General features: G+C 39.0%; 2 protein-coding genes across 4 annotated transcripts in view; both read right to left on the minus strand.

Moving 5' to 3' along the window:
• Su(dx) (Suppressor of deltex) overlaps positions 1 to 5,598 on the minus strand; it is a 71,489-nt gene extending 65,891 nt beyond the window's left edge. Inside the window, exon 1 of one of the 3 annotated variants that reach the window (XM_071683851.1) lies at positions 5,218 to 5,598. The gene's annotated coding sequence lies outside the window, so the exon portion shown is untranslated. The remainder of the gene's footprint in view (positions 1 to 5,217) is intronic. The other 2 variants (XM_071683852.1, XM_071683853.1) reach the window with 2 other exon arrangements.
• Positions 5,599 to 15,384: 9,786 nt separating this feature from the next.
• On the minus strand, positions 15,385 to 16,739 carry LOC139760539 (cuticle protein AMP1A-like). The gene is made up of 3 exons (XM_071683854.1): positions 16,590 to 16,739; positions 16,248 to 16,471; positions 15,385 to 16,108 (listed from the first exon to the last, which is right to left on the minus strand). The coding sequence occupies exons 1-3, from the start codon at positions 16,596 to 16,598 to the stop codon at positions 15,904 to 15,906; spliced, it is 438 nt and encodes a 145-aa protein (XP_071539955.1). The 5' UTR covers positions 16,599 to 16,739; the 3' UTR covers positions 15,385 to 15,903.
• Positions 16,740 to 19,314: the final 2,575 nt, after the last annotated feature.

Below are 19,314 nucleotides of genomic sequence, written 5' to 3' on the forward strand. Positions count from 1 at the left end.
CAGTGACAAAGCAAAATAAATTAATAAATAAATAAATACATAAATAAATAATAATAATAATAATATATATATATATATATATATATATATATATATATATATATATATATATATATATATAGCGTGGTTGAGAGAGCAGAAGAGGGTATTTTGAAATGGTTTGGGCACATGGAAAGAATGAGTGAGGAAAGATTGACCAAGAGGATATATGTGTTGGAGGTGGAGGGAACGAGAAGTGGGAGACCAAATTGGAGGTGCAAAGATGGACTGAAAAAGATTTTGAGTGATCAGGGCCTGAACATGCAGGAGGGTGAAAGGCGGGCAAGGAATAGAGTGAACTGGATCGATGTAGTATACCAAGATCGACGTGCTGTCAATGGATTGAATCAGGGCATGTGAAGCATCTGGGGTAAACCATGGAAAGTTCTGTGGGGCCTGGATGTGGAAAGGGAGCTGTGGTTTCGGTGCATTATTGCATGACAGCTAGAGACTGAGTGTGAATGAATGGGGCCTTTGTTGTCTTTCCCTAGCGCTACCTCGCATACATGAGGGAGGAGGGGGATGTTATTCCATGTGTGGCGAGGTGGCAATGGGAATGAATAAAGGCAGACAGTGTGAATTGTGTGCATGTGTTTATATGTATGTCTGTGTGTGTATATGTATGTGTACATTGAGATGTATGGGTATGTATATTTGCATGTGTGGACGTGTATGTATATACATGTGTATGGGGGTGGGTTGGGCCATATCTTTCATCTGTTTCCTTGCGCTACCTCGCAAACGCGGGAGACAGCGACAAAGCAAAATAAATATATATAAATATATATATATATATATATATATATATATATATATATATATATATATATATTTTTTTTTTTTTTTTTTTTTTTTTTTCATACTATTCGCCATTTCCCGCGATAGCGAGGTAGCGTTAAGAACAGAGGACTGGGCCTTTGAGGGAATATCCTCACCTGGCCCCCTTCTCTGTTCCTTCTTTTGGAAAGTTAAAAAAAAAAAACGAGAGGGGAGGATTTCCAGCCCCCCGCTCCCTTCCCTTTTAGTCGCCTTCTACGACACGCAGGGAATACGTGGGAAGTATTCTTTCTCCCCTATCCCCAGGGATAATATATATATATATATATATATATATATATATATATATATATATATATATATATATATATATATATATATATATATTTTTTTTTTTTTTTCCAAAAGAAGGAACAGAGAAGAGGGCCAGGTGAGGATATTCCCTCAAAGGCCCAGTCCTCTGTTCTTAACGCTACCTCGCTATTGCGGGAAATGGCGAATAGTATGAAAAAAAAAAAAAAAAATATATATATATATATATATATATATATATATATATATATATATATATATATATATATATATATTCGAGTGTGAACGAATGGGGCCTTTGTTGTCTTTTCCTAGCGCTACCTCGCACACATGAGGGGGGAGGGGGATGTTATTCCATGTGTGGCGAGGTAGCGATGGGAATGAATAAAGGCAGACAGTGTGAATTGTGTGCATGTGTATATATGTATATGTCTGTGTGTGTATATATATATATGTGTACATTGAGATGTATGGGTATGTACATTTGCGTGTGGGGACGTGTATGTATATACATGTGTATCGGGGTGGGTTGGGCCATTTCTTTCGTCTGTTTCCTTGCGCTACCTCGCAAACGCAGGAGACAGCGACAAAGCAAAATAATATATATATATATATATATATATATATATATATATATATATATATATATATATATATATATTTTTTTTTTTTTTTTTTTTTAAACTATTTGCCATTTCCCGCGTTAGCGAGGTAGCATTAAGAACAGAGGAATGGGCCTTTGAGGGAATGTCCTTACCTGGCCCCGTTCTCTGTTCCTTTTGGAAAATTAAAAAAAAATAATGAGAAGGGAGGATTTCCAGCCCCCTGCTCCCTCCCCTTTTAGTCGCCTTCTACGACAGATATATATATATATATATATATATGTTTCCCATTTTAGAAAGTTAAAAAAAAAAAATACAAGGAGGGGAGGATTTCTGGCCCCCCGCTCCCGTCCCCTCTAGTCGCCTTCTACGACACGCGAGGAATGCGTGGGAAGTATTCTTTCACCCTTATCCCCAGGTGGCTGATTCATGTGAGAAACTGCAGGAGCTGGTGACTGAGTTTGGTAAAGTGTGTGAAAGAAGAAAGTTAAGAGTAAATGGGAATAAGAGCAAGGTTATTAGGTACAGTAGGGTTGAGGGTCAAGTCAATTGGGAGGTAAGTTTGAATGGAGCAAAACTGGAGGAAGTAAAGTGTTTTAGATATCTGGGAGTGGATCTGGCAGTGGATGGAACCATGGAAGCGGAAGTGGATCACAGGGTGGGGGAGGGGGCGAAAATCCTTGGAGCCTTGAAGAATGTGTGGAAGTCGAGAACATTATCTCGGAAAGCAAAAATGGGTATGTTTGAAGGAATAGTGGTTCCAACAATGTTGTATGTTTGCGAGGCGTGGGCTATGGATAGAGTTGTGCGCAGGAGGATGGATGTGCTGGAAATGAGATGTTTGAGGACAATGTGTGGTGTGAGGTGGTTTGATCGAGTAAGTAACGTAAGGGTAAGAGAGATGTGTGGAAATAAAAAGAGCGTGGTTGAGAGAGCAGAAGAGGGTGTTTTGAAATGGTTTGGGCACACGGAGAGAATGAGTGAGGAAAGATTGACCAAGAGGATATATGTGTCGGAGGTGGAGGGAACGAGGAGAAGTAGGAGACCAAATTGGAGGTGGAAAGATGGAGTGAAAAAGATTTTGTGTGATCGGGGCCTGACCACGCAGGAGGGTGAAAGGAGGGCAAGGAATAGAGTGAATTGGATCGATGTGGTGTACCGGGGTTGACATACTGTCAGTGGATTGAATCAGGGCATGTGAAGCGTCTGGGGTAAACCATGGAAAGCTGTGTAGGTATTTATATATGCGTGTGTGGACGTATGTATATACATGTGTATGGGGGTGTGTTGGGCCATTTCTTTCGTCTGTTTCCTTGCGCTACCTCGCAAACACGGGAGACAGCAAAAAAAAAAAATATATATGTATATATATATATATATATATATATATATATATATATGGCTGTGAGGCTTGGGCTATAGATAGACTTGTGCGGATGAGGGTGGATGTGTTGGAAATGACATGTTTGAGGACAATAAGTGGTAAGAGATTATTTGATTAAGTAAGTAATGAAAGGGTAAGAGATGTGTGGTAATAAAAAGTGTGTGGCTGAGAGAGCAGAAGAGGGTGTATTGATATGGTTTGGTCACGTAGAAATAATGAGTGAGGAAAGATTAACAAAGAGGATATATGTGTCAGGTGGAGGGAATGAGGAGAAGTGGGAGACCGAATTGGAGGTGGAAGGATGGAGTGAAAAAGATTTTGAGCGATCGGGGCTTGAACATACAGGAGGGTGAAAGGCATGCAAGGAATAGAGTGAATTGGAACGATGTGGTATACCGGGGTGGAAATGCTGTCAATAGATTGAACCAGGGCATGTGAAGTGTCTGGGGGTAAATCGTGGAAAGTTTTGTGGGGCCTGGATGTGGAAAGGGAGCTGTGGTTTTGGTGCATTACACATGACAACGAGAGACTGAGTGTGAATAAATGTGGCCTTCGTTGTCTTTTCCTAGCGGGTGCTATCTCATGTGTGGCGGGGTGGCGACGGGAATGGACGAAGGCAGCAAGTATGAATATGTACAAGTGTATATATGTCTGTGTATGTATACGTACGTATATGTTGAAATGTATAGGTATGCATATGAGCGTGTGTGGGGGTTTACGTACATACATGTGTATAAGGATGGGTTGGGCCATACTTTCGTCTGTTTCCTAGTGCTACCACGCTGACACGGGAGACAGGAACAGAGTATAATAAATAAATAAATATATATAACTGAATAAGAATGGCAAAGCTTTTAATGTAAATTACTGTACATTTTATCAAACAGGGTAAGTAGGGAAATAGTGGTGGTATCAAGATCAGGGAAAATGATAAATCAGTTGTGAAATAAAAAAAAAAATTGAAAACCTCAACTAACTTCCTGAAGCAGCAAAGATTTACAAAAATTTTGAAGACAGAATAGATGAGTACTGCACCAATAATAACTCTGGATATCAAATGATTTTGCAAAGCAATGCAAGTGTAGTAATTAAAGAATTTGAAGCATTTGGATGAGCTTCATCCTAGGAGCACCTCATAAATAACTTATGGATTTGGATGAAACATATGTCTATTATCTCCTTAAAGATAGTAATAGAGATTGAGACCAAGGAAGAATGATTTGTTTTCCCCTACAAAGAGTGATTACACAAAGATGATCATGTAAAATGTGAGACAAAAGTAAGTGGAACATTAGTGTCAGTCAACAAAACCTATGAAAACTCACCTAACTTCACCTACAGGCTGACATTTACCCTAGTGTTCTGCAGCATAATGGTAGTCAAAATACATGAAAAAGTATACCATACTGGCTGTACATAGTTGGAAGACAGAACAACACTCAATGATCACAAAACACAATCAAATACACATCACAGCAAATACAAAGGACATCATACCATACCCTTCTTTCTTTAATAACATTAACAGTATGGTTAATTTAGGTTGCTCTGAGAAGTTGAGGGAGGGTTGTTTAGATTCCATTGATTTTCTCAACTGTTCCATTTACTCTTACCCAAAGTTTTCCTAGACCATCATGGCACTTCCCACTATATTTAATACTAAGGATAAAAAGTAAGGCTCGAAATCACATCCTCGGTCTAAATCACTTCTACTAAGCATAAGTTCATTGATGAGCATTTCTTCCAAATCCATTAACTCTTTTTGGAAATTTTATTTCCATGACAACAATACACCCTGCCTTGTATGTAAAGTTCCGGGTATTTCATACTTTTGTCTTATTATATTTTTCGATCCTGTGCCTTGTAAACATATATATATATATATATATATATATATATATATATATATATATATATATATATATATATATATAATAAAATGCATATAATACATTTTAAGTATATATTACATATACCAGTAACACAGTGTAAATATATGAATCATATCTTTCTACACTCATACAACGCAAGTACAGTGCTTAATCTTCTATCAAGTACAATAAGCATCCATTAATTTACCATATAAAAGACGGTGCAGCTTACCAAGTTAATGTGCGAGTGCAACAGGAATCTTTGCCTAGTTCTGTCACTCCTCCAGGGTCACCTCTACCAACAGCAATATACTGCTTCTGGACCTACGGTTCGTACTACATTTGGCCATACAACAGTACTTATTAAACTACAGTTGCACAGATCCGAGAAAACAGCTTTATCCAAGTGATAAGTTATCACACGTCATACGGTCATGAATAATGCCAGAATTTCGACAATATGGCCATTCGAACACTTATCTCTTACCATAAACTCGTATATTCATTCCATTTTCACAGAAATTTCGTGTTACACTTCACTGGCAAGTAGAATAACGGGAAAAAGTGCATTACAAGAATGACAACAGAGAAGTCACCATCATAAGATCGAAAATACAATAAACACCAAAAAGTTGTGAATGGAGAACAAATGAGGATCATCAGACGAAACAAAGAGGATCGCATAAGAAATGTTACATTATGTATAGTGTCCTGAATACCTGTTTTAGCTTCAACCTCCTGTCTAACTGTGTTCAATTTATCTATACTCTTCTACAGATCCCATGAAATTACGTCACAGGAGTTGTTGACCAATCACAGGCACCCGAGTAGCTGTGCACTCCAGTCAAACATTCGGTTTATAGTCAAATGCTCTCCTTTATCGTTTTTCCTATCTATACAAATATGTGAAGTGCCATACTGCCATAACTGAGTCATAAATCCTAATATTCTGAAATGGTAGGGAATTTCGTAGAACGCTGACATGAAAAAAGTGCTACAATGCTAAAATATCGCTATAATACAATTAAGTCTACCAATCAGGTATTACACATACACGTATCAATTTCTATTTCTCTTTTCACGTAAGCCCTGCCGTTTTCGCAAAAGCTCGTAGTGTTATTGGTTTTGTATTATATATATATATATATATATATATATATATATATATATATATATATATATATATATTTTTTTTTTTTTTTTCATACTATTCGCTATTTCCCGCGATAGCGAGGTAGCGTTAAGAACAGAGGACTGGGCCTTTGAGGGAATATCCTCACCTGGACCTCTTCTCTGTTCCTTCTTTAGGGGAAAAAAAAAAAAAAAAAAAAAAAAAATATATATATATATATATACATATATATATATATATATATATATATATATATATATATATATATATATATATATATATATATATATATATATATATATTGATTTATTGATTGATTGATTGATTATACTTAAATGCCGTCTCCCGCGTTAGCGAGGTAGCGCAAGGAAACAGACGAAAGAATGGCCCAACCCACCCACATACACATGTATATACGTAAACGCCCACACACGCACATATACATACCTATACATTTCAATGTATATTTTATTCTATTATATTTTGTTGCTGTCTCCCGCGTTAGCGAGGTAGCGCAAGGAAATAGACGAAAGAACGGCCCAACCAACCCACATACACATGTACATACATACACGTCCACACACGTACATATACATACCTATACATTTCAACGTATACATATGTATACATTAACAGACTTATACATATATACACATGTACTTAATTCATACTTGCTGTCTTTATTAATTTCCGTCGCCACCCCGCCACGCATGAAATAACACCCCCCCCCCCCACCCCGGACGCGCGCGAGGCAGCGCTAGGAAAAGAAAAGAAAGGCCACATTCATTCACACTCAGTCTCTAGCTATCATGTATGATGCACCGAAACCACATCACCCTTTCCATATTCATGCCCCACAAAACTTTCCATGGTTAACCCCAGACACTTCACATGCCCTGGTTCAATCCATTGATAGCACGTCCACCACGGTATACCACATCGTTCCCATTCACTCTATTCCTTGCACGCCTTTCTCCTTCCTGTATGTTTAGGCCACGATCGCTCAAAATCTTTTTCAGTCCATCCTTCCACCTCCAATTTGGTCTCCCACTTCCCCTCGTTCCCTCCACCTCTGACACATACATCCTCTTTGTCAATCTTTCCTCACTCATTCTCTCCATGTGACTAAACCATTTCAATACACCCTCTTCTGCTCTCTCAACCACACTCTTTTTCATTACCACACATCTCTCTTACCCTTTCATTACTTACTCGATCAAACCACCTCACGCCACATATTTTCCTCAAACATCTCATTTCTAACACATCCACCCTCCTCCGCACAACCCTATCTATTGCCCATGCCTCACAACAATATAACATTGCTGGAACCACTATTCCTTCAAACATACCCATTTTTGCTCTCCGAGATAACGTTCTCGCCTTCCACACATTCTTCAGTGCTCCCAGAACCTTCGCACCCCCTCCCCCACCTTGTGACTCACTTCCGCTTTCATGGTTCCATCCACTGCCAAATCCACTCCCAGATATCTAAAACACTTCACTTCATCCAATATTCTCCATTCAAACTTACCTCCCAATTTACTTGTCCCTCAACCCTACTGAACCTAATAACCTTGTTCTTATTCACATTTACTCTCAGCTTTCTTCTTTCACACACTTTTTACCGAACTGTCACCAACTTCTGCAGTTTCTCACCAGAATCAACCACCTGCGCTGTATCATCAGCGAACAACTGACTCACTGAGTAGATGGTCGTCTGTGTTGTCATATCTGTCTAACCTGTATAGTATCTTTGACTCCTAGTTGTTATTTGATATGTTGGGAATATCATATCTTGCAATTAAAAGAATATACATTATTCCTAGAGCGACTATATGGTGGAGGGAGATCATACGTTGGCAACCCCGCAGTGTTGATCTGTGACCCAGGTCACAGCGAGGGCCAACAGCTACCTACTAACCCCCCCCCATCACATCCCTCCCGTGGTGGTGGGGGGGGGGGCACATATGGGTACTGTTCTAATATTGTTTAGCTACTAAGGAACAAAGGAAGTTATTGTAAGAACAATTTAAGGAATTAGTACGTAAAATAGCCAGTGGCATGTATCATGAGTATAGCTGAAGGTTAATTGTAGAAATTGAATTGTACGGGACATATCATCATAGCAGTTTTCGTATAGGATTACGCCATGTGCAAAAGTTTATTATTTACGGTGCTCAATTAAGTACATACAGTGATAGTTTCAAATAAGGTCATCACGAAAATGTATCGAGTGTGAAAAAGTGACATAGTGTAGTGGAAAATTGACAAAGTGACAGACATAGCGAAGTAATTAACCAGGGAAACTGAAAGGATCGCCTTGGCAACCCAAAGTGATTTCAAGTCACACATTATGCAGACGAGACGTAGTTGTGGGTCAGTTCACTAACCTACGTCATTAGAGAGAAAGGTAACCAGCTTCGGGGGGGGGGGGGTTGTTAAGAACCCTACCCACTTCCAGACTCACCCAGCCCGGGGGTATAGCATTCAACATCCCGGTAAACTAACACCTCAATTTGTTGCAAACGTTCTCTTTATACAGTGTGCATGGCTCGCCCCCTTGTGAGGGTAAGGAGTCAATAATGTGTCTTCAAGAAACACTGATAAATTCGATTCCAACAGGGCAGTGCGAGAGGCGTAGAAAGCAGCTTGTTTGTCCCATGCAGCATGTGTGAATATCAAGGACGTGCTTTTGGCGTGACTGACTCAACTCTTTTAGGAAACGCGAGCACGGACGGACTGACTTGACGTGGAGGACGTGGGACCATTGCTTCGCCAGACACACTCACGCCCACTTCACAGAACTGGTTGCCATCCAGCTACTAAAAATCCAGCTAAGACCATGTGTTACACACTCAAGTGAACTTTCAGCACCAGGAAACAAGACTCCCCGTGATATTGAGAATTAGGATGTTTATTTACTATTAGCATTTGTGTTAGGGTGCATGCCACATTATTTCTGATGCTGTGAGTAGCCTTATATGCTTAATATCTAGTAAACGTCCGAGTACCCATGCATAATGATTATGTCAGTAGTGTTGCAACCAGTTAGATATTAAGATTCCAATCACTGCGTGCTTACGCACATATAATTGTCAGGTTATGTGTGCCCATGTCATTCTATTTAGGTATTAAGTGTAAGAAGGTTATTGGCTTTTCCTTAGCCCACAGGAAAGCGAGTAGTCAAAGTATGCTTGGCAGTCCATTGGCCTAGTTGGATCATTAATGTCTGAATTATGGGGTTTTACTTAAACCACGGCTATGGGGCCCCCCATGGTAATCTCACTTGAACATCAACTATCATCTAATAGTCTCCATTAAGTACTGCTTGCAATAATAACGCAACGATAGTATTCTTGTATTCTCCTCCGTCTGTATTTTATCTTTTTTTTATTTTTTTATTTTTTCCGACCCACACACAATGAGTGAGGAAAGATTGACAAAGAGGATATATGTGTCAGACGTAGAGACAACATACTGTGATCCATTAAAGCTTAAAGATATAATACAACAGATAACTTTTCTATATGCCATTCTGTCATTACATATGATCCCAGTTCCAACAAGTAAGCCAGACACATATAGCCTCGATCACATCATTCGCACGCATTCTCAACCGGCATGTCTATTATTTCTCAATGTGTTACTAGTTAATTATGAACTTTCTTACCAACAGAAACGATTCTTTAGTTTTCGCCGTTTACATCAGATAAATTCGTCGAGCGATACTAACAGCTTTACTCACACTAATTCCATACACAAAACGCTTTCATGGCATCGGATCCCACCCATATCATTCCTCTGGCAACGTTCTGTGAAGTATTCCTAGCCTTAATCGATTCACTTACTGTCTAATTTAGCTCTGAACATTCTCTCTCTCTCTCTCTCTCTCTCTCTCTCTCTCTCTCTCTCTCTCTCTCTTGAACTTTCATCTAAATGTCTTGGACAACCTATCATTGCAATACGTTCTTCGTAATAATATTATCCATAGAAACTTTCATCCATATAGATTCACACCACATATCATACGTCGTTCTTTATTTGCCCCCCAGCTGTAATCATATTGCTTAAGCCATCCTTCCCTATAGCTCGCATTTTTTACCTATCCTGACCTTGACAAACTTGGGTTTCACTTCCAAGCATAGGAGCTGAGTCAAATAATTTCTTTTATTCAAAATGAAGCCATAAGAAACATACTTAGCTGTCCTAAAACCACTAAAGTACTCAACATGCGGGAAGAACTTGGTATTTCTGGCACCGAGGACAGAATACTTGAAATCAATCATAGCTTCAAAATAGAGTACTTGAAAATAGTTTTATGATAGTACTAAAACTTCTACCCAGTGATTCAGATAGTGCTGTTTTTACAGCATTGTTTAATCATCTATGCCATGGCACAAGTGAAGCTAAATGGATCCAAATAACAGCCAATCACATGACAATGTTTGGAGAGCAAAATCTGATAAAATCAGCAAGAAGCAGCATTTCCTGCCTTCTTGGCTAATAAATCCATTTGACATCACTTCACCTACTTATCCTCCTAAGAATTTCATTACTTATAATCTTCACCTTCAACACTTAGCCAAAAACCAGTGCTCTTAAACATATACAAAAACTCCAGGCTGAAAATAACATAGCCCAGAGAATTCTAAACTGATAGCTCTCTCATCTCTGTCACTGGGAGGGTAGGAAGTGCTGCCATTGTGATTCCGCCCAATGGTAATAGATTAATGAAAAATGTTAGAATGCTGAAACGGGCACCTATCATACAAACTGAATTGACCGCGATACTAACTGCTCATGAGCAGGTAGAAATCACTGCCACAGAGTTTATTTATCTCTAACACCCTCAGATCAGTATGTAACATGTTGGACTCTGAAGCCATAGACAAATATTGAAACATTATTGCTCAAATGATTCAAATTATATCCTTTATGGATTCCCTCTCGCATAGGCCTCCTTGCGGATGACAAAGCTGATGCTGATACCAAACTTGCACTTATAAAAATAGATGTTGAAAACAACATTGGATTGTCAATCAGGAGCCTCAAAACTGTAAGTAGGCGAGTTTAGAAAAGCAAAAGTAGAAACTTTTCCAACAGTAAAATGTGTGTAGCACAACATGTATGTGGAGAAAGAGATAAGATCAGAAGATTACATGATGTAGCTGTTAGACTAAGATTAGGCGCTTTGGCTTATCTGGAGGTATTACTCGTAAATTTTGAAGTTCGTGGTCAAAGATCTGGACACAAACTAGAACACTATGTTTTAGAATGTAAAAAGGAATAGAGCCTTTTAGGGACAGGTTTAAACAAACACTAAGAAATGTCACAGAACAGTACCTGAGATTGTTTGTATCCACGTTTTGTATCTAGTCCGTAAAACTCTACATGTAGTGTGTTGCAAAGTTTCAATAAACGAAATTATCTGAACGTTTTTTCGTTTTTTGTTTTAACTGAGACAGCACAGGCTACTGAGGCCCTGATCGAGGCCATCCCAGTAATTATATATATATATATATATATATATATATATATATATATATATATATATATATTTTTTTTTATTTTCCAAAGGAAGGAACAGAGAAGGGGGCTGGATGAGGATGTTTCCTCAGAGGCCCAGTCCTCTTTTCTTAACGCTACCTCGCTGACGCGGGAAATGGCGAATAGTATGAAAGAAAGAATATATATATATATATATATATATATATATATATATATATATATATATATATATATATATATATATATATATATCGCTACCTCGCAAACGCGGGAGACAGCGACAAAGCAATATATATATATATATATATATATATATATATATATATATATATATATATATATATATATATATATATATATATATATATTTATATATATATATATATATATATATATATATATATATTTATATATATATATATATATAAATGCAAGAGTTTTGGAAAGAGGGGCAAGTATGAAGTCTGTTGGGGATGAGAGAGCTTGGGAAGTGAGTCAGTTGTTGTTCGCTGATGATACAGCGCTGGTGGCGGATTCATGTGAGAAACTGCAGAAGCTGGTGACGGAGTTTGGTAAAGTGTGTGGAAGAAGAAAGTTAAGAGTAAATGTCAATAAGAGCAAGGTTATTAGGTACAGTAGGGTTGAGGGTCAAGTCAATTGGGAGGTGAGTTTGAATGGTGAGAGGCTGGAGGAAGTGAAGTGTTTTAGATATCTGGGAGTGGATCTGTCAGCGGATGGAACCATGGAAGCGGAAGTGGATCATAGGGTGGGGGAGGGGGCGAAAATTTTGGGAGCCTTGAAAAATGTGTGGAAGTCGAGAACATTATCCCGGAAAGCAAAAATGGGTATGTTTGAAGGAATAGTAGTTCCAACAATGTTGTATGGTTGCGAGGCGTGGGCTATGGATAGAGTTGTGCGCAGGATGATGGATGTGCTGGAAATGAGATGTTTGAGGACAATGTGTGGTGTGAGGTGGTTTGATCGAGTAAGTAACGTAAGGGTAAGAGAGATGTGTGGAAATAAAAAGAGCGTGGTTGAGAGAGCAGAAGAGGGTGTTTTGAAATGGTTTGGGCACATGGAGAGAATGAGTGAGGAAAGATTGACCAAGAGGATATATGTGTCGGAGGTGGAGGGAACGAGGAGAAGAGGGAGACCAAATTGGAGGTGGAAAGATGGAGTGAAAAGGATTTTGTGTGATCGGGGCCTGAACATGCAGGAGGGTGAAAAGGAGGGCAAGGAATAGAGTGAATTGGAGCGATGTGGTATACAGGGGTTGACGTGCTGTCAGTGGATTGAATCAAGGCATGTGAAGCGTCTGGGGTAAACCATGGAAAGCTGTGTAGGTATGTATATTTGCGTGTGTGGACGTGTGTATGTACATGTGTATGGGGGGGGTTGGGCCATTTCTTTCGTCTGTTTCCTTGCGCTACCTCGCAAACGCGGGAGACAGCGACAAAGTATAAAAAAAAAAAAAAAAAAAAAAAAAAATATATATATATATATATATATATATATATATATATATATATATATATATATATATATATATTACAACTTATTTGAAGTAAAAACGCGTTTGAATGGTTTATCGCCTTGGCGTACTCAGCAAAGGACATGGTTTCATGGGCGGGGAGACCTTGCCTCTCGCAATTTTTTTTCCTAGGCTGGACCTTCATTGAAATATAGAGGGGACTATCAAAGGGAAAAAGAATCATGGAGGAAGTGAAAAACTTGTCTTTAATATGTGCCACGTCATAATTATTGGGAATGACATGAGAAGGTTGAGAGTTCCAAAGCTTCGAGGTGTGCGAAATGAAAGTTATCAAAACGGCCCACCCCTGAGTTGCCAACGCCAACACAGTAATCATATGACGCGGTAGCTTGCCGAGTATCGCGTGATCTAGCTAGTGTTTAAGACAAGCAACCAGCTCTCGGGAGGGGAAAAAACAAAAAGAGGGAAAGTGAACAAACATTGCAGCGTAGGGTAAGAGGGTCAAGTTTGGAAGTCAGCTTGAAACAGTTAATAAGGCGGACTTCTTTCCACTCAGGTCTGTTAAGTAAGGATACAAAGCTAGACCCACCCCAGATGTGAGAACAGTACTCCTTACAAGGACAAATCAATCCTTTGTATAAATGAAGCAACTGCTCAGAAGAAAAGTTTCTACAGGCTTGATCTCAGTGATAAGAATATGGGGCTCTAGAAAACAAACAAAATGCTGATGTGATTTAAACAAACTTAGCAAAAACATGTGACAGATGTGGGGATGCTCACATAGCACATAAGATTCGTAAGATGGGAATAACTGAAAAAAAACAACAACTGATGGACGGATATATAACGTTTTAACATACGTCAGAGGTCGAAGGTTTAAACTATGCCATTTCCAGCGCCTCCACAGCAAAATGCTCAATTCCCCAAGGAACTGTATTTACACTTCTGTAGCTCATTCTTATATCTGACATTGATGAGTTCGCGTCACAGTTTCATATCATCCCTTGCAGACGACAGTAGAATGAATACGAAAATAACGTCAGAAGGGGACACTGAAAGGCTTCAGAGACAAAAATGTAGTCTTCCACAGGATCACCGAAAACATGCTTTTCAATGGGGATGTATCACATCTCCATCGCTATGAGGAAAATAAAGGAATCAGGAACAGAATGCTGGATAGATATAGAGTGTCATAAATGAATAATGTGAAAAACCTCTGACTAATATTGTTTGACGGCTCGGCCTCTAGCGAACACTAAGAAAACAGTTATTGCCTCCTCCAAAGGACGTTGGAAGGGATCCTGCGGACCTTGAAAAGGAGGGAAGAAAAACCACTGATATTTTTCGTCATAAATTCTTTCACGATCAGAATATTGTTATGTTCTATGACAGGCGAAGTGAGGAATTATTATAAAGTTTTCAGATTTTTTACGGCCCACAATGAACATGGGAAGGGAACGGCTGAAACCACAGGATGTATTCCTTAAGGCGCAGATCGTTGGCATCTGAAAGGTGGTTTGTTTTTCCCTATATTGCCACAGTTTGGCATTCTTGACACTCTTATGTTTTTCAAACAACTGAGACCAGCTTTCTTTTTAAAAGGCAGGTTTCCTCCTCCTCCAAATAGTCTGGTTACTCCTTTTCACATAACAAAGAAAGTTTGGTCACGAGGAAGACCAGGGACTGTAGCCTTCGACTGGAAAAAACAAAAACAAAAAACATAGGACTTCCTTTCCGCGCAACATTCCAATTATTCCTGGAATTTTCCATCATACATTGTATAAAACCCTCATCTTAAGGATTAAATGAGACTTTCTTATCAAATATTACGTTCAATCACCATGAGTAACGCCCGAGGCGTTCAGTGTTAAGTATCCTAGTCTAAGTTTCGCATGAGCCTTTACAAGTACTTCAAGAGGTGTCTCATGCAGTTTCTAGACCTACCATGATCGAGGCATTCCTTCAGTTATAGGTAATGAATAGAACAACTTCAAGTGTGCATCATTTTTGTTGGATGTTATGGTCAGAAACCGTTGTTATCCGAAGCATGGATATACTGGTTATCAAAGTGTGGTAACTTAAGAATGCTTATATATTGGGATTCTCCAGAGATTGTTCTCAACGAAAGTAAGTTTCAAGTCTTTTGTTGTTTCCAAGATTGGAAACTGATTGGCAACTTTTACTGTATTAATTGCTGAATAGACTAAGGAACACTAAGTTACGTCATTGATTTCATCAATCATGCGGAAACTATTAAGACAAACTTTGCATCACTAACATTTACCAAGAAAAAGGAATATACACAGATCATATGATCACAGTGAAATAACACAAATAATAAATAGATAAATAATAATGATATATATATATATATATATATATATATATATATATATATATATATATATATATATATATATATATATATATAATCTCTGGAGACAGGAGAGAAAGAATACTACCCACGTATTTTCTACGTGTTGTAGAAGGCGACTAAAAGGGGTGGGAGCGGGGGGCTGCAATTTCTCCTATCCTGTTCTACTTTTCCAAAAGAAGGAACAGAGAAAGGGGCCAAGTGAGGATTTTTTCCTCTCAGGTTCAGCCATCTGCTCTTAACGCCACCTCCATAATGTGGGAAACGGAGAATATATATATATATATATATATATATATATATATATATATATATATATATATATATATATATATATATATGGGTGCCAGCAAACGTTTGAATGTGTGGAGCAGCTATGTGTTGGGGCAGGGCGTGGGACAGTAGCCATTTAAGGGGATGAATACGACTTTCTTGGTCCGGAGCGGGCCTCCTCCTCGTCCTCACGTCGCGCCTTCTCGATCTGGTCGAGGACGAACTGAGGGATTTCGTGAGGGAATGCAGGTGCCACAGGCAGGAAGCTGGACTCGGGCTGGAAGCCTCCATCGTCAGCCACGTAGGTCATCTCGAACTGCTGTCCGTCGGGGAGGGTGAAGCTGTGGGAGACACAAGCAGACAGTGAGAGATGGGTCTGGGTTGGGAGAGTGCCATTCCCTCACAACAGTAGCTAACGTTACATTGATCATGGCAGTGTCAAGACAAGGTACTCTCTTATGAGGTTTTCCTACTACTTACGAGATGGATCCGCTCTGGGCGACGGCGCCCTCAGCAGAGCCGCTCGTGATGGCAGCGCCGGCCTCCTGTTGTGAGATACCGTTCTCAGTGTCAAAGTTGAAGGCGTAGCTGGAGCCATCATCAGCCATAGTGCGCTCGTCCGTCAGGATTCTCGCCACCTCCAGCGAAACTGAGTCATAGGTGGGAGCGGCCACGGCCACAGCAGCCACACAGGCGAGCACGATCTGAAAAATTAACATTTACAGACGGGAAAATAGCTTAGGGAACCGAACATTCATCATTAATGCACATAATTTTCTCAACCCAACCTTGTACAGTTGGCCAGCAGTGTGGAGAACTTACAAGCTTCATGTTGAGAGTATGAAAGTGGAGTGGCGTTCAGTCGGCGGTGGAGCCTTTATTTACCCAATGCTGGGCTGACCTTTGCCATCTGGCAGCCCGCCACGCCCCTTCCTCTGGCCTCCCACTCTGGTTTGTCAACTTCATCAACCTCCAAACTCATCTTGAGGATGATTTATCTTATATCTATCGTAAACGTATGATATTCTATGATAACAATATCATATATACAATACTAACTGAAGGAACATTATCCAGTTTAGCGTTTTCAACGTAAGTATAGAATAAAAAAAAAAAAAAAAAGGCTACTCACACTGCAGATCAACTTACGAAAATTGTGAGTTAACCATCGGATGGTAATTCTGAACTGAAACTTAGGACATTTTTAGGTACAGCGAGTTACAAAGCTGGAGGTGTTGTTCGCCACACGGTCATATGCATACAATATTTTGTAGCCTTCTCGAAACACGGCGCCAATGATCCGCTGGTCGACTCGATCTCTAACACTGATCCAGATTAGATTCTGCTTGATCTTGAAACTCTAAACTCATAGTTTCCTTTTTCGTTTATGAGTCTATTGATCAAAATAAATTTGGTTAGTTTTATTAGTCATATCTAGCTTCTCGGAAAAGACTACCGGTACAAATACGTGCATGAATAAGGGAAATGTCTAACTTAACATAAACTGGCTTGAATATAGAGAATCGAAAGCTACTTGTTCAGTTTAGACGTATTCTCTCTCTCTCTCTCTCTCTCTCTCTCTCTCTCTCTCTCTCTCTCTCTCTCTCTCTCTCGATAAGTGGTACGTCCTAGGCAAGGTTGGTACAACTCCCTGGTGGCTTCCAATTGTTTGGTCGACCAACGACCCAGTATAACAGTTTGGGCCCAGCACGGGATATAAGGGTGAAGAGCCCTGAAGACTCCACGAAGTGTCTAAGAGGTCTTTGCATCTTACCTAAACTAGGTGAGGATTTTCAGATCAGTTACTTCTTTTGTTTCAGATGAAGTAGCCATCATTACATGATCTAGCTGGTGAAATAGAAAACAATTTTTTCTTATATATATATATATATATATATATATATATATATATATATATATATATATATATATATATATATACAAATGCAGAAACACTGAAGATAATGATAAACTGAATAATGTGCATTCAAACCTTTTCATCAGCACGTGGGAAGATGAGCAAGATAAAATTGAAGGAAATTTTGCATGAGATAGGAGATAGGAAAGGATGTAATGCAGTAGGACACTAAAGAGTAAATATGAATATGAAAAATATTTCGATGAATTTTTTCTGAGAATTTTTTTTTTCTCAGTGATTTGGACATTAAAAAACTCATGATGCAAGAATTATCCTAACATCTTTGATCTATGTGTGGTTAATGTTTTTGTGCATACATTGACCGAGTGCTCTTAAAGTTTCTTGTTTGTCATAGAATTGAAAACAACCAAAAAACAGTTGGACTAGGTAGAATCTGTTTACTTACTTAAGGGAAAATATATGAAAAAAGTGAACTTTCGGGCAAATTTCTTCCTCTCTGAGAGTCGGAGAAAATGCACATTGGAGGGGAAATACTTTTTGTAAGTTACGAGAAAGAAACTTTTCTAGAATTCTTCACCTATATACTCATAAAAAGAAAAAAAAAATAGCCGAGTCAACAATCCAATGTAACCTGGAGACCAGTAATAAGATCCTAATTTCCTGTCTTCATCGATGTTCTGTGGTAATTTTGGATATTCTAACTGTTCTCCAGTAAATAACCCCGTCATAGACCACCAGGTTTTCTCTAATCTCTCTTCCCCGTGTAATCCAACGCATTCTTCAAACCCGTCATCGGGGGCAGAGGGGTTTGACGGGTTCAAACAATTCTCAGTTGTCTCTGAAGTCTAGTTTTCGCCAAAACGTGCCACTCGTAGCTTGGACAGACCACCCAGATTCCTGACATAATTAGTATGTTAGAAATATAAGTAAAATTATGGTATTCTGTGTTTTATTGTGCATAAATTGGCGATAATGTGCATGTATTGTCCCAGAATCCTTCGGGCTTGCTGATTAGTATCACATTATGTAGCTCTTACGGGGTGTGGGCTCATTAGGGATATCCGACTTGGCTATCCGGCAGGGGCAATGCCCCCTCAAGAGCTGTACAATATACGGTTAACTTACTGATAACCATGATTAATATATTTTTACAATAATTGAAACCTATTACTCCCTCAAAAAGGATTTTCTTTTCAGTCATTTACACTACTGACTAATGAAACAACCTTGCCAGTTTCACCAGCTTTCTGAAGCGCTAACATGGGTTTGCTATGAACATTTTCCCTCCTTGTAAAAGCATGTCAGCTTGTATCATTGAGTGAAACTTCCTTAATTGTTGCTATCTCATGATAGATTTACTTTAGTACAATAGCTGTATTCTGTCTTTTGAGAAATTGACTAATACTTAGTCACTGAATCTAACTTCCAAATGATTCGATAATTGCCAAATTTCTCCAACATACAGCGTGTCTTGCACTTGTATACCACTCTTTTGAGCTTTTCCTTATTGTCTTAACCACTGCATAATTCCCCTCCACCCAGCCCAACTGTCAAATTGAAGGTTCATGATTTGCTCCTCTTTGACCAAACCCTAAATACACACCTTCCTCTTTTCCTCACTTTTTTGACCGTACCCGCTAATTCTCTCCCGCTTTAATCTCGTAAATC

This window comes from Panulirus ornatus, chromosome 37, assembly GCF_036320965.1.
Source record: "Panulirus ornatus isolate Po-2019 chromosome 37, ASM3632096v1, whole genome shotgun sequence".
Taxonomy (NCBI): Eukaryota; Metazoa; Arthropoda; class Malacostraca; order Decapoda; family Palinuridae; genus Panulirus; species Panulirus ornatus.

Coding starts and splice junctions, on each gene's coding strand:
- LOC139760539 (XM_071683854.1), bottom strand. Junction 16,109..16,247: donor GCCCAGAGCGGATCCATCTC/GTAAGTAGTAGG, acceptor TGTCTCCCACAG/CTTCACCCTCCCCGACGGAC.